This window comes from Caretta caretta, chromosome 9 (genome assembly GCF_965140235.1).
Source record: "Caretta caretta isolate rCarCar2 chromosome 9, rCarCar1.hap1, whole genome shotgun sequence".
NCBI lineage: Eukaryota > Metazoa > Chordata > Testudines > Cheloniidae > Caretta > Caretta caretta.
Window position 1 is genome coordinate 32,239,953 of NC_134214.1, and position 19,268 is coordinate 32,259,220.

General features: G+C 42.6%; 1 protein-coding gene across 9 annotated transcripts in view; it reads right to left on the minus strand.

Moving 5' to 3' along the window:
- Nucleotides 1–19,268, minus strand: part of TRPC1 (transient receptor potential cation channel subfamily C member 1) — a 47,438-nt gene that overhangs the window by 4,092 nt on the left and 24,078 nt on the right. For 5 of the 9 annotated variants that reach the window (XM_048863108.2, XM_075132195.1, XM_075132196.1 and 2 more), the window contains 4 exons: nt 16,119–16,262; nt 8,015–8,190; nt 5,941–6,142; nt 5,142–5,336 (listed from right to left, as the gene is read on the minus strand). In XM_048863108.2, coding sequence (XP_048719065.1) covers nt 5,142–5,336; nt 5,941–6,142; nt 8,015–8,190; nt 16,119–16,262 — 717 coding nt within the window. Of the gene's footprint in view, nt 1–1,995; nt 3,706–5,141; nt 5,337–5,940; nt 6,143–8,014; nt 8,191–16,118; nt 16,263–19,268 lie in introns of those variants that run through there. The other 4 variants (XM_048863112.2, XM_048863114.2, XM_048863109.2 and 1 more) reach the window with 3 other exon arrangements.

The following is a 19,268-nucleotide window of genomic DNA, read 5'->3' on the forward strand; positions in this document are numbered from 1 at the left end:
CCAGGTACACAGGAAAAGCACCGGGAACTTTTGAATTTTATTTCCTGTTTGGCCAGCGTGGCGAACTCATCAACACAGGTGACCGTGCAGTCCCAGAATTACAAACAAACAGTCCCAGCATGGACCAAACAGGAGGTACTGGATCTGATCGCTGTATGGGGAGATGAATCCGTGCTAACAGAACTCCGTTCCAAAAGACAAAATGCCAATATATTTGAAAAAATCTCCAAGGGCATGATGGACAGAGGCTATAACAGGGACCTGCAGCAGTGCCGCGTGAAAATTAAGGAGCTCAGGCAAGCCTACCGAAAAACCAAAGAGACAAACGGCCACTCTGGGTCAGAGCCCCAGACATGCCGCTTCTGTGATCAGCTGCATGCAATTCTAGGGGTTGTCCCTACCACTACCCCACCCCTGCCGGTGGACACCTGCAAAGGGGGAGTCTCACGCAACAGGGATGAGGATTTTGAGGAGGAGGAGGAGGATAGCGCACAACAGGCAAGCAGAGAAGCCGTTCTCCCTGACAGCCAGGAACTGTTTATCACCCTGGAGCCAATACCCTTCCAACCCTCCCAAGGCAGGCTCCCAGACCATGTAGCCAGAGAAGGCACCTCTGGTGAGTGTACCTTTGTAAATATAATACATGGTTTAAAAGCAAGCGGGTTTAATGATTAATTTGCCCTGAAGACTTGGGATGCATTCACAGCCAGTACAGCTACTGGAAAAGTCTGTTAATGTGTCTGGGGATGGAGCAAAAATCCTCCAGGGACATTATAAAGGGGACATTCAGAGGTGCTTGGCAGTTCCTGCTTGGCTGTTTGCCTGTGGCTGAAAAGAAATCATCCCCGCTTTTAGCCATGCGGTGGGGGAGGGCCCGTTCATGCGGAGCTGTTCACGTTTGGCTGGCAGGGATCTTCCCTGATACTAGTCACGTGGTGGGAGGAGAGCTGAAGTGATCATCCCAGAGAATTGGGGTGGGGGAGATTTAGTTGGGTTTGTGCTGCATGTTAACCCGAAAACCGCAGCCCCTCCTTTTAAATGGCCAACCCAACGGGTGCTTGGTATGGGAAAGGAGTGCGCTGCTGTTTGAAACCATTCCCACATGTTAGGAAGGTTGAAGAAGCCAAAGGACTGTGGCTTACCATGGCTACCTGCAAGCCGAATTCTGTTGCCCAGCCCTGCGTGTGTGATCTCTCACACCAAACTGGCAGGCCCTCAATATAAGAGGCAAAATGCGACCTTGTACCGAAAGCACACGTGCTATGTAATGTTAACAGCTTGGTTCACCGTGAAAGAGTCTACCCATTGTTCTCTAAAATGTGTCTTTTTAAATACTACTCTCCCTTTTTTTCCTCCCGCAGCTGAAAATGTTTCAATGCTCCCCCTATCATCTCCATCCCAGAGGCTAGCGCAGATAAGAAGGGGAAAAAAATGCACTCGTGATTAAATGTTCTCTGAGCTTATGCAGTCCTCCCACACTGAAAGAGCACCGTGGAGGCAAACAGTAGCAGAGTCCAGGAAAGCAGAAAATGAACGTGAGGACAGGAGGGACGAGAAAGATGAGAGGTTGCGGGAGCAAGAGGAGAGGTGGCATCAGCGTGATGAGAGTAGGCAGGATGCAATGCTGAGGCTACTGGGGGAACAAACTGATAAGCTCCAGCGTCTGGTGGAGCTGCAGGAAAGGCAGCAGGATCACAGACTGCCGCTGCAGCCCGTGTAACCACCCAACCTCCTCCCCAGTTTCCATAGCCTCCTCACCCAGACGCCCAAGAACGTGGGGGTGGGGACTCCGGGCAACCAGCCACTCCACCCCAGAGGACTGCCCAAGCAACAGAAGGCTGGCATTAAAATAGTTTTGAACATCAGTGTGGCCTTGTCCTTTCCTCCTCCCCTCCTCCACCACCCCACCCGGTGCTTCCCTCCCCCCCCACCCCTCCCAGGCTACCTTGGCAGTTATCTCCCTATTTTGTGATGAATTAATAAAGAATGCATGAATTTGAAACAACAATGATTTTATTGCCTCTGCAAGCGGTGATTGAAGTGGAGAGGGCAGCTGGCTTACAGGAAAGTAGAGTGAACCAAGGGGGCGGGTTTTCATCAAGGAGAAACAAACAGAAGTGTCACACCGTAGCCTGGGCAGTCATGAAACTGGTTTTCAAAGCTTCTCTGATGTGCAGCACACCCTGATGTGCTCTTCTAATTGCCCTGGTGTCTAGCTGCGCGTAATCAGCAGCCAGGCGATTTGCCTCAACCTCCCACACCGCCATAAATGTCTCCCCCTTACTCTCACAGATATTGTGGAGCACACAGCAAGCAGTACTAACAATGGGAATACTGGTTTCCCTGAGGTCTAAGCAAGTCAGTCAACTGCTCCAGCGCACTTTTAAACGTCCAAATGCACATTCTACCACCATTCTGCACTTGCTGAGCCTATAGTTGAACAGTTCTTTACTACTGTCCAGGGTGCCTATGTATGGCTTCATAAACCATGGCATTAAGGGGTAGGCTGAGTCCCCAAGGATAACTATAGGCATTTCAACATCCCCAACAGTTATTTTCTGGTGTGGAAAGTAAGTCCCTTCCTGCAGCTGTTCAAACAGACCAGAGTTCCTGAAGATGCGAGCGTCATGTATCTTTCCCGGCCATCCCATGTTGATGTCGGTGAAACATCCCTTGTGATCCATTAGTGCTTGCAGCACCATTGAAAAGTACCCCTTGCGGTTTACGTACTGGCTGCCAAGGTGGTCCAGTCCCAAGATAGGGATATGAGTTACCGTCTATCGCCCCACCACAGTTAGGGAATCCCTTTGCAGCAAAGCCATCCACTATGACCTGCACATTTCCCAGAGTCACTACCCTTGATAGTAGCAGCTCTGATTGCGTTGGCTACTTGGATCACAGCAGCCCCCACAGTAGATTTGCCCACTCCAAACTTATTCCCGACTGACCGGTAGCTGTCTGGCGTTGCAAGCTTCCACAAGGCTATTGCCACTCGCTTGTGAACTGTGAGGGCTACTCTCATCTTGGTATTCTGACGCTTCAGGGCAGGAGAAAGCAAGTCACAAAATTCATGAAAGTGCCCTTACGCATGCGAAAGTTTCGCAGCCACTGGGAATTGTCCCAGACCTGCAACACTATGTGGTCCCACCAGTCTATGCTTGTTTCCGGGGCCCAGAATCGGTGTTCCACAGCATGAGCCTGCCCCATTGCCACCAGTATAGCCAAACTAGCGGGGCCCATTCTTTGAGAGAAGTCTATGTCCATGTCCTCATCACTCTCCTCACCACCCTGCGGTCGCCTCCTCACCTGCTTTTGCAGTTTCTGGTTCTGTACATACTGCAGGATAATGCGCGAGATGTTTACAATGCTCATAACTGCTGCGGTCTGAGTGGGCTCCATGCTTGCCATGGTATGGCGTCTGCAGGAGAGTAGAGTTGCAACGGAAGCAGTGGCTGATGATGGATGCCATAAGAATAGTTATTTATAGAGAATGACGAGAGGACCTGCGAGGTGGATTGATGAGAGCAGCTTTGCAGCAGAAGCGGTGGAGAACAATGGTTAGCACTGCACACATTTCCCGAGGAAGAACACACGTACCCGGGAGCCCATGACAGACAACATGGAGAAATTCGCTATTGAGAATTCGCTATGAAGAGTTGCTGCAGAAGTGGTGGATGACAATGGTTAGCAGTCCTACTGCACCGTCTGCTGAAAGCAGTATGGCGTCCACATGGAAAAAAGGTGCAAAACAATTGTCTGCCGTTGCTTTGATGGAGGGAGGGGCGACTGGCAACATGTACCCAAAACCACCCGCGACAATGTTTTTGCCCCCTCAGGCTTTGGGAGCTTAACCCAGAATTTCAATGGGCGGCAGAGACTGCAGGAATTGTGCACCGCTCCGTAAGTCGATGCTAGTCACGGTAGTGAGGACACACTCCACCAACTTAATGCGCTTAGTGTGGACATACGCAATCAACTGTATAAAATCTATTTCTAAAAATCAACTTCTATAATATCGACCTAATTTTGTAGTGTAGACATACCCATAGACTAAGAGAGTTTAAGGCCAGAAGGGACCATTATGTGGTGCTTGCTGCACCCTCTTCAATATTTCAACATCCTTTTTAAAATGCAGGCAACAGAACTGTTACACGGTATATTATTATTGATCTCACCAACCCCACATACAGAGATAAAAATCACCTCCTACTCCTACTCACTACTTCCCTATTTGTACATTCAAAGAATACATTAGCTCTTTTTTGTCACAGTATCACACTGGAGCTCATGTTGAGTTGCTTGTCCAACAAGACCCCTAAATCCTTTACATAATCACTGCATTCCAGAATTTACAGTCCCCCGTTCTACAGGTATGGCCTGCGTTATTTGGTCCTGGATATAACTTTGTATTGGCTGTATTTAAACACATTTTGTCTGAATGGGCCCAGGTTACCAAGTAATCCCAATCGCTCTACATGACTGCCCTGTTGTCATCATTATTTACCACTCAACCAATCTTTGTGTCAGCCACCAATTTTATTAGCAGTGATTTTATATTTACTTCCAGATCACTGACAAAAATGCTGAATAGCATCAGGCTTTTTACTGATCATTGCAGAACCCCACTAGATCCTCCGCCCCCTGTCCTGCATTTGATAAGAATTCCCCACTGACAACTATTTTTAAGCTCTGTCAGTTAGCCAGTTCTTATTTCATTTAATGTGGACTCTGCAGATATTGTATAGTGCTAATTTTGAATCAGTGTGTCATGTGGTACTACATCAAAGATCTTACATAAGTACATTACATTTACTCAATTACCTTCATCAACTTATAATCTCTTCAAAGAATTACATCAGGTTTGTTTGATAAGAACTATTTTCCATAAAAATCATGTTGATGGGCAATTATATTCTTACTCTTGAATTCTTCATCAACTGAATCCCCTATCAGCTTAACCATTATTTTGGATATAACTAAGACTATACTTAGAATATATTATTGTGATTTATTTATTATACCACCCACAGCATCATAGGAACTTGCAAGTAGATAACAATATAAATTCTCTTAGGTTCATTTAAGCAAGGAATATTTGTATGATTGTTAACATACACTTAACTTTCCAGACAATTTCTTACCTTTAGGCTATTCTGACGTTTGACTTTGCCAGTTGAAGTATGAGAGCTGATCCATTTACTAAGGCTGTTGAAGAGATAGCAGATAGTCTTGGGAGAAGGAATGACATTGAAAGGTGGAGGTAGTGTGCATTTATCATCAAAGTAGCTAAGCCAAAGCTTGGCACGAGCAAATTTCCATTCTTTGTCTTCATGATTCTAAAATAACAGAAATATTAAGATAAGAGTGGTAAAATGAGCAAGAGAGTCTGCAAAAAAAATATGCAATGTTATGAGAATTTATGTTAGTAACTTTACGTGGTTTACATTTTCCAGTACCTTAAACACTAACAGTGAATAAATTCATCAGTATATGCTATGGCATAAAAAAAGTCAACTACTAGTGTGTATAACTCACATGTTATATGCACTTTAAAGAAATATCTAAACTAACCAAAAGATTCAATGAACTGACAAAAACTGATTCTAGACTCAGCTGCCATTAGACTTAATCTTCCATTTCCACATGTCCGCACTTCTAAAATTTTTAACACTACAATATTTTGATACAATTAAAACAGGGAAAATAAAGAAGCCAAACATTCTTGTCTGATCTCTGCGATTCAGTTCATGACCCTACAAATACTTATGCATGTGAACTCAATGAAACTACTTGCATGCATAAAGTTACTCATGCGTGTGTTTCCACAGTCAGGCATTAGACTAGAATCCTAAGCGTAGACAATAACTTTCTCTGGTACAGCACCAAGAAAATTGCTGACACTTTGACTTAAAAATAATACATAATAATTAATTTACTTACTGCTATCAGCTGAAAGCTTTTATGAAGCATTGCCACTAAGAGCTTGGTAAGGACAATCACAACCACTACGTTGTAGGTACCAACAATAACAGCGCCCACAAAAGACTGCAATTCTTCACCATATCTAAATCTAGTGACAAAGATTGCTACATGTGCTAGGGAGAATATGTACCAGAACAGAGCAAAGCAGGTGCCAATAAACCTACAAAAACAAAATAATCTATGGTTAGATCACATATTAAAAAACCTCCACACAAATGTAAAAGAAATTAACGTGAATTCTATTATTCAGCATGAACTGCCAGCCTCATTCAATTATTACTAATTAAGGGCCAGACGGATACTGTTATTTATGTTGAATAGTTCTCTACATCATAAGCAGTCCCACTTAAATCAGCAGGGCTACTTACAGAGTAAGGTGCTACAGACTTGTCAGTAAGCGTATCACAATCTGGCCCTAACTGATGATATATCTGAGCCTTTCTTTCCATTTCAAATCATTACATTTAAAATAGTAGTTTTCCCTAAAATACTTTTTGTCTCAACCCCTTCCCTAAAAAAACCCAAACAAAAACAAAACAAAAAACTAGATGCAACATTGGCTTAAGCCAGTGCCCAACACAGTGACTATAAAGACTCTCGTTGACTTTACTGAATTTTGGATCAGGTCCTATGTGAGTGAGCAAGAGCAAGAAGGTTCAGTATTTAATGGTAACTGATCAACATAATAACATGAGACACTACCATTGAAGAAGTTATAGTTCTCCCAGAGAGACAGTTACCAAATTCACCAAGGAATTCAACTTTATAATCTCAGTGGAAGATATGAAACATTTTTATTATCTGCAGATCACTGAGTTTATAAGCCATACTGTAGTATATCTTCATGGCACCTTGATTTCAACTTCATGCCCAGCTGCTGTGGAGATACTTCACAACATATTAAAATACAATGAACCTCAAATTTCTAATCACTACAGTTTAAACAGGTATAGTTTAGAAAAAATAAACATTTTTGAGTCTTTATAGTTCATCTTGAAGTTGTTAATGTAGGAAGGAACATACGGATCAACCCAAAGCGTGCAAATGTTCTGCTTATCAGAATTCATTCAAAAAAATTGAATTCAAAAAATCGTTACTGTGCATACACTCCCAATTTAACGTCTCTGTCATTCTACAATTTAAAAAATACCAAAGCACTCCAATCTATATTATTATTTTAACAGTCTTCAAAAAAATTGTAAAGACATCTTTAGGTTACTGAAATAGAAGAAAGTATCTGTAAACTGAAACTTTTCTATGTTTCTTCTTTTACAGTTTTGTACTTACAAGTATAAAAAAAAATTGTAGTAAGCAGCATGGCAGGTTAGCGTAGTAGCTTTTCATCAGTTGATATCCAAATACTAATCCAGTAAGTAGAGCAAAGCTTGTAAAATGACAGCACTTCTTTGCTCAAGTTGGTGCTATTAACTCCTCACTTCATATGCACTAAATTTGTTTACCCCGCTAAATAAATAAATAAATAAAAACTTACCAAAGGTAGGTCTTGTAGGCAAATTTTTATCCCAGTACTAATTTTTAATATCACAGAAACTGGAATTTCATAATGGATTGTTAGGAATCACAATACTCCACACACCACCTGCACTGTAACAACAGCATGCTAGAACCATTATATACTACAAGTGGGAATGCTCACATTATACCCTTTTTTTTTTTTAATACAAGTGTGGACAGGAGGAAACAGTTTCTTAATTGTGTTAGGGAACGGCATTTTAGCCTCATAGGCTGAGTCTACACTGTGGCTTTTGTGAAATTCAAACCACTCACATAGTACTGGTGAATAGACTTGATGCTTGTGTTTCTACCCGTGTGTTATCTATCCTTACTTAGAGACCTGCCAATACATCAATGTTCAGTTGATACCATTGGTGGAGCTGCAACAGTGGTGAATCCAGGTCATAATTTTCCAGTATACCTACACCACTCAGGTAAATATCCTGCAGAGTCATCGTAAATGTCCTGCAGCAGATTTTTTTTAAATTAATATTTTATTTAACATTCTAAAACTCACGAATGGAATGTGTCATTGCTTTGCTGTTCACAGAAGATCCCTGCACAGTCTTTCTCTTCATTTACAGTAAATCCTTTGTCATACAGTTGGGTCAATCCAATCGTGAATGAGAACAAGACAAGAAGGAACATCCCTAGGAATTTTCCAAAGTCTTGCAACATCTGCCCCATTGAAATCTGTGGAACAGATTACCAATTTCCATTAACAATGAAATATTAATAACTTATCAATATTCCTTCACTCGGTCCCTACCAAAAAAATATTGTGAACACTAATTTTTTAATTTAATGTCAATACCATTGAATCAGAATTCAGGACTGTAGCCAAGAATAGACATCAGGTACATTTAGGATATAGACATGAAATATAAGTATTACTTAACATTGTAACACCTAGCCAACAGGCCTGTAAGGTATTAGGCTTAGACAAACAAGGCCTCAGGCCTAAAAACAGGCAGATTTGAGTAGCTATCTTTGGAGTGACCCTGGATCACAAGATGGAACAGTCACAGGAAGACATCTGTTAAACTGTAATATATATTTTCTAAATATTAGCAATGTACCTGATGAAGTTGCTTAGAGTATTATGGGGATTTTTGCAGACATAGGGTGTCAGCAAGTTGTCCTGGTGACTGAGTAACATACATATTAACAACTATAAGGGGAACTAACAAGTTAACCTCTGAAAAGCAGAGCATCCCAAAAGTAGTAGGGTGTGGAAGTCCAAATAAGGAATAGAGGTTGAAACCTTCAGAAATATGTATGAATCCCAGTGGGCCTCAGCATAGCACATTATAAAAGTTGTATCTTGGCCTGCATGTCTTAGGAGACGCTAGGATGATATCCACTGGCGACGAAAGTGACGATGAAGATGATAAGGAAGATAATGACTAACACTTCAAGATTCCCCAGCAAGAGACAAACATGAGTGATGCCAATCATAGAGCTAAAAACTTTGCACCCTTTCTTTTGTTGTATTTCAGGGTTTGTGGGACTGTAAACTTTATCTACTTTGTGGGTTTGTTAATAGAGGGACTTGTGATAAATTGCAGCTGTTTCTCATGTGCTCCGTCAATCTCCCATTCTAATGACATTGGTAATAATCTTTCTGATGCTGTAGCCGCTTATTAGACTGACCCCTTATTGACTACTGCGGCCTAAGAAATTAATCAATAATCAATATACCAATCTCTCAGTTAGGCTACAGGATAATTAATGTGTTACAAAATATGTAAAACAAATGGTTTTCCTTAAACCAGTTAAACTAATTTCTTAAAAACAATTTAAGTTATTACAGGAAAAACAAAATCTTTAAGAAAAAATGTCAGGCACTAACAAACAAGTTACTGCCTTTCAATAAACTGTAAATCATTAATTTGCACACAATATCCTGCAACCATAATATAATGCAGATGACAACTAAGTGCAAATAAGCAACAAACATCGGAGTGTGCTGCATCTGAACAATAATGCCAACACCAATTTATCAGGTTCATTTTAAAGAGTAGATGGAGCATTTAATACGGACATTGAAGCCATCGAAACTGTAGGTAGCATAATTCAGTGCGGACCACAAAGTACCATACCTACACCCATTTGTGGGGTACACTACTACTCCACAAAAAACATACAGCTAATTTAGATGCATGTCCCTAAGTTACCAATGTAAGTGCACCTAAAATAAAAGCCTGCAGTAGTTTAACTAAATCATTTTTCAAAACAAATTATATTGGTACATTTTTCCAGTATAGATAAGGCCTAAGTCCATTATTAGGTCTATGTCAATATATGACATTTAAACAAAAATACAGTATGAGCTGTTTCCCACATTTAAGTACTACAAAGTTATTCCACCATCAATATTTACAGCACATATGATGGCCCTTACATCACCAGGTATGTGAGCTCTAAAACAGAGCCTGGACATAAATGGGAGTGACCCGGGTCATTCTCTTCTTTAAGTTTTGTCTAATGGAGATTCAGTCCTGCCTGGAATATCAGCAGAGGGTAGCTCAGTGATTTGAGCATTGGCCTGCTAAACCCAGAGTTGTGAGTTCAATCCCTGAGGGGGCCTCAGGCTGCTCTCCCAGCCAGCAGCACTGCGAGCACCCAGGAGACGATGACAACTGTCTGCTGGCGAACACCTAGGAGATGACAACAGCTAGCAGTCGTGCTGCACCGTCTGCTGCCAGCCTACCCCTTGCTCCTCCCTCCGTGACAGCAACGGCCGACAATCATTTTTTACCTTTTTCCATGCAGGTGCCATATTGCTGTCAGCATTGTCATCCACCCCCCCACTCCTGCTGCCACTCTGCTCTCACCATACCATGGCAAGCATGGAGCCCACTCAGATGACCGCGGCAGTTGTGACCACTCTAAACACCATACGCATTATCCAGCAGTATATGCGGAACCAGGACCAGAACCTGCAAAAGCAGGCGAGGAGGCAACCGCAGCGCAGTGAGGAGAGTGATGAGGACATGGACGCAGACTTCTCTCAAAGAATGGGCCCCGGTAGTTTGGCCATCCTGGTGGCAATGGGGCAGACTCATGCTGTGGAACACCGATTCTGGGCCCTGGAAACAAGCACAGACTGGTGGGACCGCATAGTGTTGCAGGTCTAGGACAATTCCCAGTGGCTGCGAAACTTTCGCATGCGTAAGGGCACTTTCGTGAACTTTGTGACTTGCTTTCCCCTGCCCTGAAGCGCCAGAATACCAAGATGAGAGTAGCCCTCACAGTTCACAAGTGAGTGGCGATAGCCCTCTGGAAGCTTGCAACGCCAGGCAGCTACCGGTCAGTCGGGAATCAGTTTAGAGTGGGCAAATCTACTGTGGGGGCTGCTGTGATCCAAGTAGCCAACGCAATCACTGAGCTGCTGCTATCAAGGGTAGTGACTCTGGGAAATGTGCAGGTCATAGTGGATGGCTTTGCTGCAAAGGGATTCCCTAACTGTGGTGGGGCGATAGACGGTAACTCATATCCCTATCTTGGGACCGGACCACCTTGGCAGCCAGTACATAAACCGCAAGGGGTACTTTTCAGTGGTGCTGCAAGCACTGGTAGATCACAAAGGACGTTTCACCGACATCAACGTGGGATGGCCGGGAAAGGTACATGATGCTCGCATCTTTAGGAACCCTGGTCTGTGGGAACAACTGCAGGAAGGGACTTACTTTCCAGACCAGAAAATAACTGCTGGGGATGTTGAAATGCCTATAGTTATCCTTGGGGACTCAGCCTACCCCTTAATGCCATGGGTCATAAAGCCATACATAGGCACCCTGAACAGTAGTAAGGAGCTGTTCAACTATAGGCTGAGCAAGTGCAGAATGGCAGTAGAATGTGCATTTGGATGTTTAAAAGTGCGCTGGCGCAGTTTACTGACTCGCTTAGACCTCAGCGAAACCAATATTCCCACCGTTATTGCTGCTTGCTGTGTGCTCCACAACATCTATTAGAATAAGAGGGAGATATGTATGGCGGGGTGGGAGGTTGAGGCAAATCGCCTGGCCACTGATTATGCACAGCCAGACACCAGGGGGGTTAGAAGAGCACAGCAGGGTGCGCTGCGCATCAGAGAAGCTTTGAAAACCAGTTTCATGACTGGCCAGGCTATGGTGTGAAATTTCTGTTTGTTTCTCCTTGATGAAAATCCACCCCCTTTGTTCACTCTACTTCCCTGTAAGCCAACCACCCTCCCCTCCTCTCCCCCCTTCGATCACCGCTTGCAGAGGCAATAAAGTCATTGTTGTTTCAAATTCATGCATTCTTTATTAATTCGTCATACAAATGGGGGGATAACTGCCAAGGTAGCCTGGGAGGGGTGGGGGAGGAGGGAAGCACCAGGTCGGGTGGTGGAGGAGGGGAGGAGGGAAGGACAAGGCCACACTGCACTTCAAAACTTCTTGAATGCCAGCTTTTTGTTGCTTGGGCAGGTGCACAGAGGCCCCCCCACTGCGTTCTTGGGCGTCTGGGTGAGGAGGCTATGGAATGTAGGGAGGAGGGCAGTTGGTTACACAGGGGCTGCAGCAGCAGTCTGTGCTCCTACTGCCTTTCCTGCACCTCAACCATATGCCGGAGCATATCAGTTTGAACCTCCAGTAGCCTCAGCATTGCATCCTGCCTCCTCATCACACTGACGCCACCCCTCCTCTCGCTCGTCCCTCCTCTCCTAGCATTCATTTTGTGCTTTCCTGGACTCTGACATTGTCTCCTTCCATGCATTATGCTGGGCTCTTTCAGCATGGGAGGACTGCATGAGTTCAGAAAACATTTCATCGCAAGTGCATTTTTTTCAGCTTCTAATCTTTGATAGCCTCTGGGACAGAGATAATACGTGGAGCGATTAAACATTTGCAGCTGCGGGAGGGAAAAAAGGAAGAGTAGTCTTTAAAAAGAGACATTTTAGAGAACAATGGGTAGACTCTTTCATGGTGAACCAATCTGTTAACAGTACATAGCATGTGTGCTTTCTTTAGAAGGTCACATTTTTCCTCTTATATTGAGGGCCTGCCAGTATGGTGTGAGAGATCACACATGCAGTGCCGGCGGGCAACAGAATTCAGCTTGCAGACAGACATGGTAAGCCACAGTCTTTCAGATTCTTCAACCTTCCTAACATGTGGGAATGGTTTCAAACAGCAGCACCCTCCTTTCCCATACCAAGCACCCGCTGGGTTGGCCCTTTAAAATGGGTTGGCCATTTAAAAGGAGGGGCTGCGGTTTTCAGGTTAACGTGCAGCAGAAACCCAACTAAACACCCCTCTCCCTCCCCCACACCCAATTCTCTGGGATGATCGCTTCACCCCTCCTACCACCACATGACTAACAGCAGGGATGATTTCTGTTCAGCCACAGGCAAATAGCCCAGCAGGAACAGCCACCTCTGAATGTCCCCTTAATAAAATTCCCCTATTTCAACCAGGTGACCATGAATGATATCACTCTCTTAAGGATAACACGGAGAGATAAAGAACGGCTGTTGCTTGAATGCCAGCAAACACCGGGACCATACACTGCCATGCTTTGTTATGCAAGGATTCCAGACTACGTGCTGCTGGCCTGCCGTGGTAAAGTGTCCTACCATGGAGGATGGAATAAGGCTTCCCTCCCCAGAAACTTTTTGCAAAGGATTTGGGAGTACATCCAGGAGAGCTTCATTGAGATGTCTCTGGAGGATTTCCGCTCCATTCCCATACACATTAACAGACTTTTCCAGTAGCTGTACTGGCCGTGAATGCATCCCAAGTCTTCAGGGCAAATTAATCATTAAACCCGTTTGCTTTTAAACCATGTATTATATTTACAAAGGTACACCCACCAGAGTCCGTTCTCTGCCTTTAAGGTCTGGGAGCCCAGCTTCTGTAGGTTGGGAGGGTACTAGATCCAGGGTAAAAAACAGTTCCTGGCTGTCGGGGAAAACGGTTTCTCCTCTTGCTTGCTGTGCTTCAACCTCCTCTTCCTCCTCCTCATCTTCCTCGTCCCCAAAATCCATTTCCCTGTTGCGTGAGAGTCCATTGATGGAGTCCATGCACAGGGCTGGGGTAGTTGTAGGGGCACCTCCTAGAATGGCATGCAGCTGACCATAGAAGCGGCATGTCTGGGGCTCTGACCCAGAGTGGCCGTTTGCCTCTTTGGTTTTTCGGTAGGCTTGCCTGAGCTCCTTAATTTTCATGCGGCACTGCTGCAGGTCCCTGTTATAGCCTCTGTCCATCATGCCCTTGGAGATTTTTTCAAATATTTCGGCATTTCATCTTTTCAAACAGAGTTCTGATAGCAGGGATTCGTCTCCCCATACAGCGATCAGATCCAGTACCTCCCGTTTGGTCCATGCTGGAGCTCTTTTGCGATTCTGGGAATGCATGGTCACCTGTGCTGAAGAGCTCTGCATGGTCACCTGTGCTGAAAAGCTCACCACTCTGGCCAAACAGGAAATGAAATTCAAAAGTTCGCGGGGCTTTTCCTATCTACCTGGCCAGTGCATCTGAGTTGAGAGTGCTGTCCAGAGCAGTCACAATGGAGCACTCTGGGATAGCTCCCAAAGGCCAATACCGTCGAATTGCGTCCACACTACCCCAAATTGGACCCAGCAAGGTCGATTTCAGCGCTAATCCATTCGTCGGGGAGGAGTACAGAAACCGGATTTAAGAGCCCTTAAAGTCGGAAAAAATGGCTTCGTAGTGTGGACGGGTGCAGGGCTAAACCGATCTAACGCTGCTAAATCCGGCCTAAACTCATAGTGTAGACCAGGGCTCTGAGTATCTTTCCCAGACCTGAAGAAGAGCTCTGTGTAGCATAAAAGCTTTTCTCTATCACCAACAGAAGTTGGTCCAATAAAAAATATCTCACCCACCTTCTCTTAATACCTGGGGACCAAAACAGCTATAATACCAGAGAAAGACAGACAGACAGGCCATCATATGTACTGCACTGTGGTCCACTGTGTTCTAAAGAAAGTGATTTTAGTTTTACTTCCATGCAGCTTTCTTGTTTTGGGAGCATGATATACATAGAATCATAGAATATCAGAGTTGGAAGGGACTCATGAGGTCATCTAGTCCAACCCCCTGCTCAAAGCAGGACCAAACCCCAATTTTTGCCCCAGATCCCTAAATGGCCCCCTCAAGGATTGAACTCACAACCCTGGGTTTAGCAGGCCAATGCTCAGGCCACTGAGCTATCCTTCCCCCATTGGATCCAGAATTAGTAGTACACTGCTATTTTATAGGATATATACATCTTTGGACTATATGAAAAGGAAGGGATCTCTGTACCAAGCTGTGACCTAGGACAGAGAGTAAGAGCTGTCAGATTTAGTATTTCATAATTTCTATCCTTTCAACACAAGTTACAAAACCCAGCAAAACAAAATTATGCCCCCAAAACATGAAAGCTGCATGGAAGTTTAAAAAAAAAAAAAAAAAAAGGGCACTTTCTTCAGACTACAGTGGACCAGGCAACTAGTACACAGACCAAATACCTGTTACTCTAACTATAGTCAATACTATATCTTTTCCAAGTGTTTATAATTTGGAGACAACTTGAAAGCTGAAAATGTTAGTACACAAAAACAAATTTTGTAAAATGCTCTTTTTAATATATCTAGTATTAATAAACTTATAATTGACTTTTTTCTTAAAATAGGTTTTATAGGCCAACATGTAAAACGATTCAGTACTTCAAAATATCTCCAACTGCCAACAGAACACAGTAGCGTCCCTTCATTTTTCACTGTTGGGGTGCCATACCATGTTTAATTACTACTATTTGAACTTGTGACCTACTTTTGGAAAATACTTTAAGAGTTGTTGCTCAAGTTGTACTGGTCAACAGTAATAACATAAGATGCAGTGTGAAACTGAATAGGGTGACTGTTGACTATATTTGTTTACTCAGAATTTTGACTTCACTACATAGCTGCCTAATAAAATTACATAAGAAAGATATGGTACATAAACCAGTATGTTAAACAGCAAACCTCTTTAAAACATAGGAGATACTTTAATGTTCAGTGTATTTTTACTATAAACATAATACTCTTACTTTAACATCATTATGTTAAGTAGCTGCCTGAAAGTATTCAAATGATTTTTCATTGTGTGAGCACGTGTGTGTGGGGAAGAAAAATGAGAAACAAAGAAAAATAGCAATATAACTGAGATACAGAATCATAGCTAGAGAGGGAGAAAGACAAGAGAAAAGAACTGTTTGGGAAGATTATAGAAAGAGGTAGTTAACATTAATCGGCTACAAAACACAAATGTTCTTTCTAAAGTAACTTCTATCTTGAATTTTTTTTAAAATTCAGCATGTGAAATTTCTATTACTTTTCCTTTTCAGAGCACAATTAAGGGGCTACATTTTATTACAGAGCCAAAATAAATCTGTTAAAAGAATGGTAGGTTGCAAAGTCAAGCACTAAAGTTAGGAAATGCCAGATTTAATCTTAATCCCCCACCAATACCACTTGTGTCCACCCTGTATCCTGAATGAGGTAGGGGAATATTGAAAAAATAGTATATGATCGTGCAATTAAAGACTATATCATAATACATATGTACAAGATCAAGACTAGCATTTTCTCTGACAGCAATATTATTTACCTGAAGTGGTCCTAGGATAGAACTGGTTGTGTACATGAAGAAGAGTCGAAGGTAACTAAGAACATTAGCAAAAGCAAAGAGACCTTCTGCCACCAATGTAGGATGGAATGCGTCCCAGTCCTTTCTATCAGCAAAATCATGGAACTAGAGTTTCAAAAGAAAACGTTGAAGTTACTTACATTATTTAAAAAAAAAAAGAAGAAGAATCTATCACAAGTGTAATTCAAAGGTATTCTACAATAAATGATGAGTTTGCCTTCAATGTATTCTGTGTAGTTAAAACAACACTTTATACAGATACAAGCCAGAGTGATTAGTAGATAGGGCACTGAACTGGGAATCAGGTGACTGAGGTTCAATTCAAGGCTCCGCCACTCACCTATACGGTGTGAGCTTGGGCAAGTCACTTATCCCCCGGGTGTTGTTTTCCTTCCTACTCTGTATTACCTGTTTAGGTTGTAAACTCTTTGAGATAGGGACTGTCACTATGTGCATGAACAGCACCTACCACACGGGGCTCTGATATAGGCACTACTGTAAAACAAATAACGATAAGTAAAAAAACACTGTAAAACACAGAACAAACCAACTTATGTAATGATGATAGACTTGCAGGTCTTAACCAATTTTGGAAGGGGAGAGGACTTAGGGATAATTGGGTTCCTTCAGGATGATGGATGTCTTATGAGTATACAAACACTTCTATCCTTCATACATCTGTTATCTGCCATTCTCCAGAGGTCACACTTGAGAAATCATAAGCAGTAAGAAAAAGATCAAAAGAGAGGAAAGGCAGGAGTGAACATAAATAATTTTGGCATTTATTATTTAATGGCAGGCCATAAGACTATGGTATGGCAGAAAGCTGCATCTGCAGACAGGAGCATGTCTGGCCCAAATGACAGCAATCCAACCCAGGATCACTTATACTGAAAGATGAAGGAATGCATTAGTGATCAAACAGCTGCCCTACAGATTTCTTTATGCTGTCTTTCTTTCTGTCCATGATGTGGAGAATGCTCTGATTGAATAAGCTTTTGAGTCTTGAGGAAGAATTTTGCCAGAAGAGAAGTAAGTATGTCTAATGGCCAATTTGATCTATCAGGAAGGTTTCTTTTTGACAGCCAAGCAGAGGTAACAGCACATAGGTTTATTTCCAACCCCAAGATCTTCCTAGATAATACTTAAAAAACTCATCCTAAGAACTTCAAAAGCAACACAGAGTTTTGTGAGAGGTTCAGGTTTTGGTGAAAGGGATGATAATGCAGAACAGTGCTACAGCTCGAAACCAGAATTTCTGATGCAGGATTTTGAACTATGTAACTGGTGAGAATTGAATAAATCGTTGTTCAATAAGCATTTCCCAAACTCACCAACTCTTCTAACTGAGGAAATAAACAGGAGAAACAAAACTAAGCTCACCTAACTCTTTGAAACCAAATTCTCTTGTACATGCCAGATAAGGGGTAGCAACCTCATTCGGTGGAGAGATCATAATTCCACTTCTAATTACTGTCCATTGACCAGGGGTATAAATTTAGGATTAACTACTCCCCTCAATCCACAGTAAAGCTCCCAACAGAACTTTTTGCAAATGTCCAAGGGTAGACTATGACCTTAATGTGTAACTGAATTGCTTTGTTATTATTTGTTCATTATCACATTCAGCACTCCATGGGACAATATATCAACTTTAATACCACTGCTATCTCTGGCCTTCATTTCCCACCCTTTGGCTTCATCCTTTTTTAGTTTCTTTTTTCTTCTCTGTCTTTGTCTCTCTCCTGTTTTTCCTCTGCATTTCTTTCCCTGTAGCAATTCTCATTTCAGAGCCCCATGGACTTCAAACTCCCCTTTCCCATTATATCTAAGATACTATTTTCCCTCCTACTCTGTCTTGTCCATTTAGATTGTAAACTCTTTGAAATAGGGACTCTCACTATGTGCATGAACAACCTACCCCACTGGGCCCTGGTATAGTCCCTGATCTAGGGCCCTAATATCTGGCAACCTCACAAACTAATATTTTTATCCTCATAACACTCCAGTGAGGTACAGAAGTGCTATTATCCCATTTTAAAGTTGAGGAACCAAGACATGTAGAGATTAAATGACTTGGCAAAGTCCACACAAGCAGTTTGTGGCAGAGTTGAACCCAGATCTCCCAAGTTCCAGGCTAGCGACCTAAAGACTGGACCACCCTACCTCTCGCTAAAACAATTCTGTCCTCTAAAAAATTATCAGCAATAACACAATTAATGCTGACATTACAGTGTTGTCACTTGGAAGTAGACTAGACTTCTGCGTACAACAGAAGGGTTGAAAATAATGGTGGATCTGTATGGACTAGAAGTTTGTAGAGGGGCATCCCTCTTGAAAAGCCTCCCATAATTCTCTGACTGAAATATCAGAGGACAAGGTTACAAAAATATTTCTGTATTTAGCAAATAAGAAAATGATCCTCGTATTTCTTGTCAGAGGACTATCTCTGAATGACTGCAATTTTACTTCTTTTTCCAACTTCTCAGGAAGGGCAGAAGCTGTTTGTGATTATAGTCTCATGTACCAGTAATGATTGTCTGTCTATTGTTTCATTATCTGAAGAGGATGAGGGCACCATGTATAATCATATGAGGCTTTTCAACCCTGAAAGCTTTTTCTTCCCCCCAGTAGGAAATGAGGAAGCTGTTCAATATTTTTTATTTTCATCATTCAATTAGTGGTCCCTGCCTTATTTACTGCACACCACCCATGCCTGCAGTGAATACAGAATTCATTTTCAAATGGTCTTTCCTAGTGTGCTCATCACCAAGTGCATCACAAACATTTTAAGGTGGGTGCACAACTGATTGGAAAACCATACTCAGAGAGTAGTTATCAGTGGTTCACAGTCAAACTGGAAGGGCATAATGAGTGAGGTCCAACAGGCATCTGTCCTGGTCCCAGATCTATTCAATACCTTCATAAATGATTTGGAAAATGGCATACAGTACACTTATAAAGTCTACAGATGATATCATGATGGGAGGGGTTGCAAGCACTATTGCCAGTGTTATTGAGCATTCATAGCTCTGATTGACTTCAGTTTCATTTATGAACATTCAACACATTTACAAGTCAGGCCCCAGCTATTTCAAGATGGCTACACAG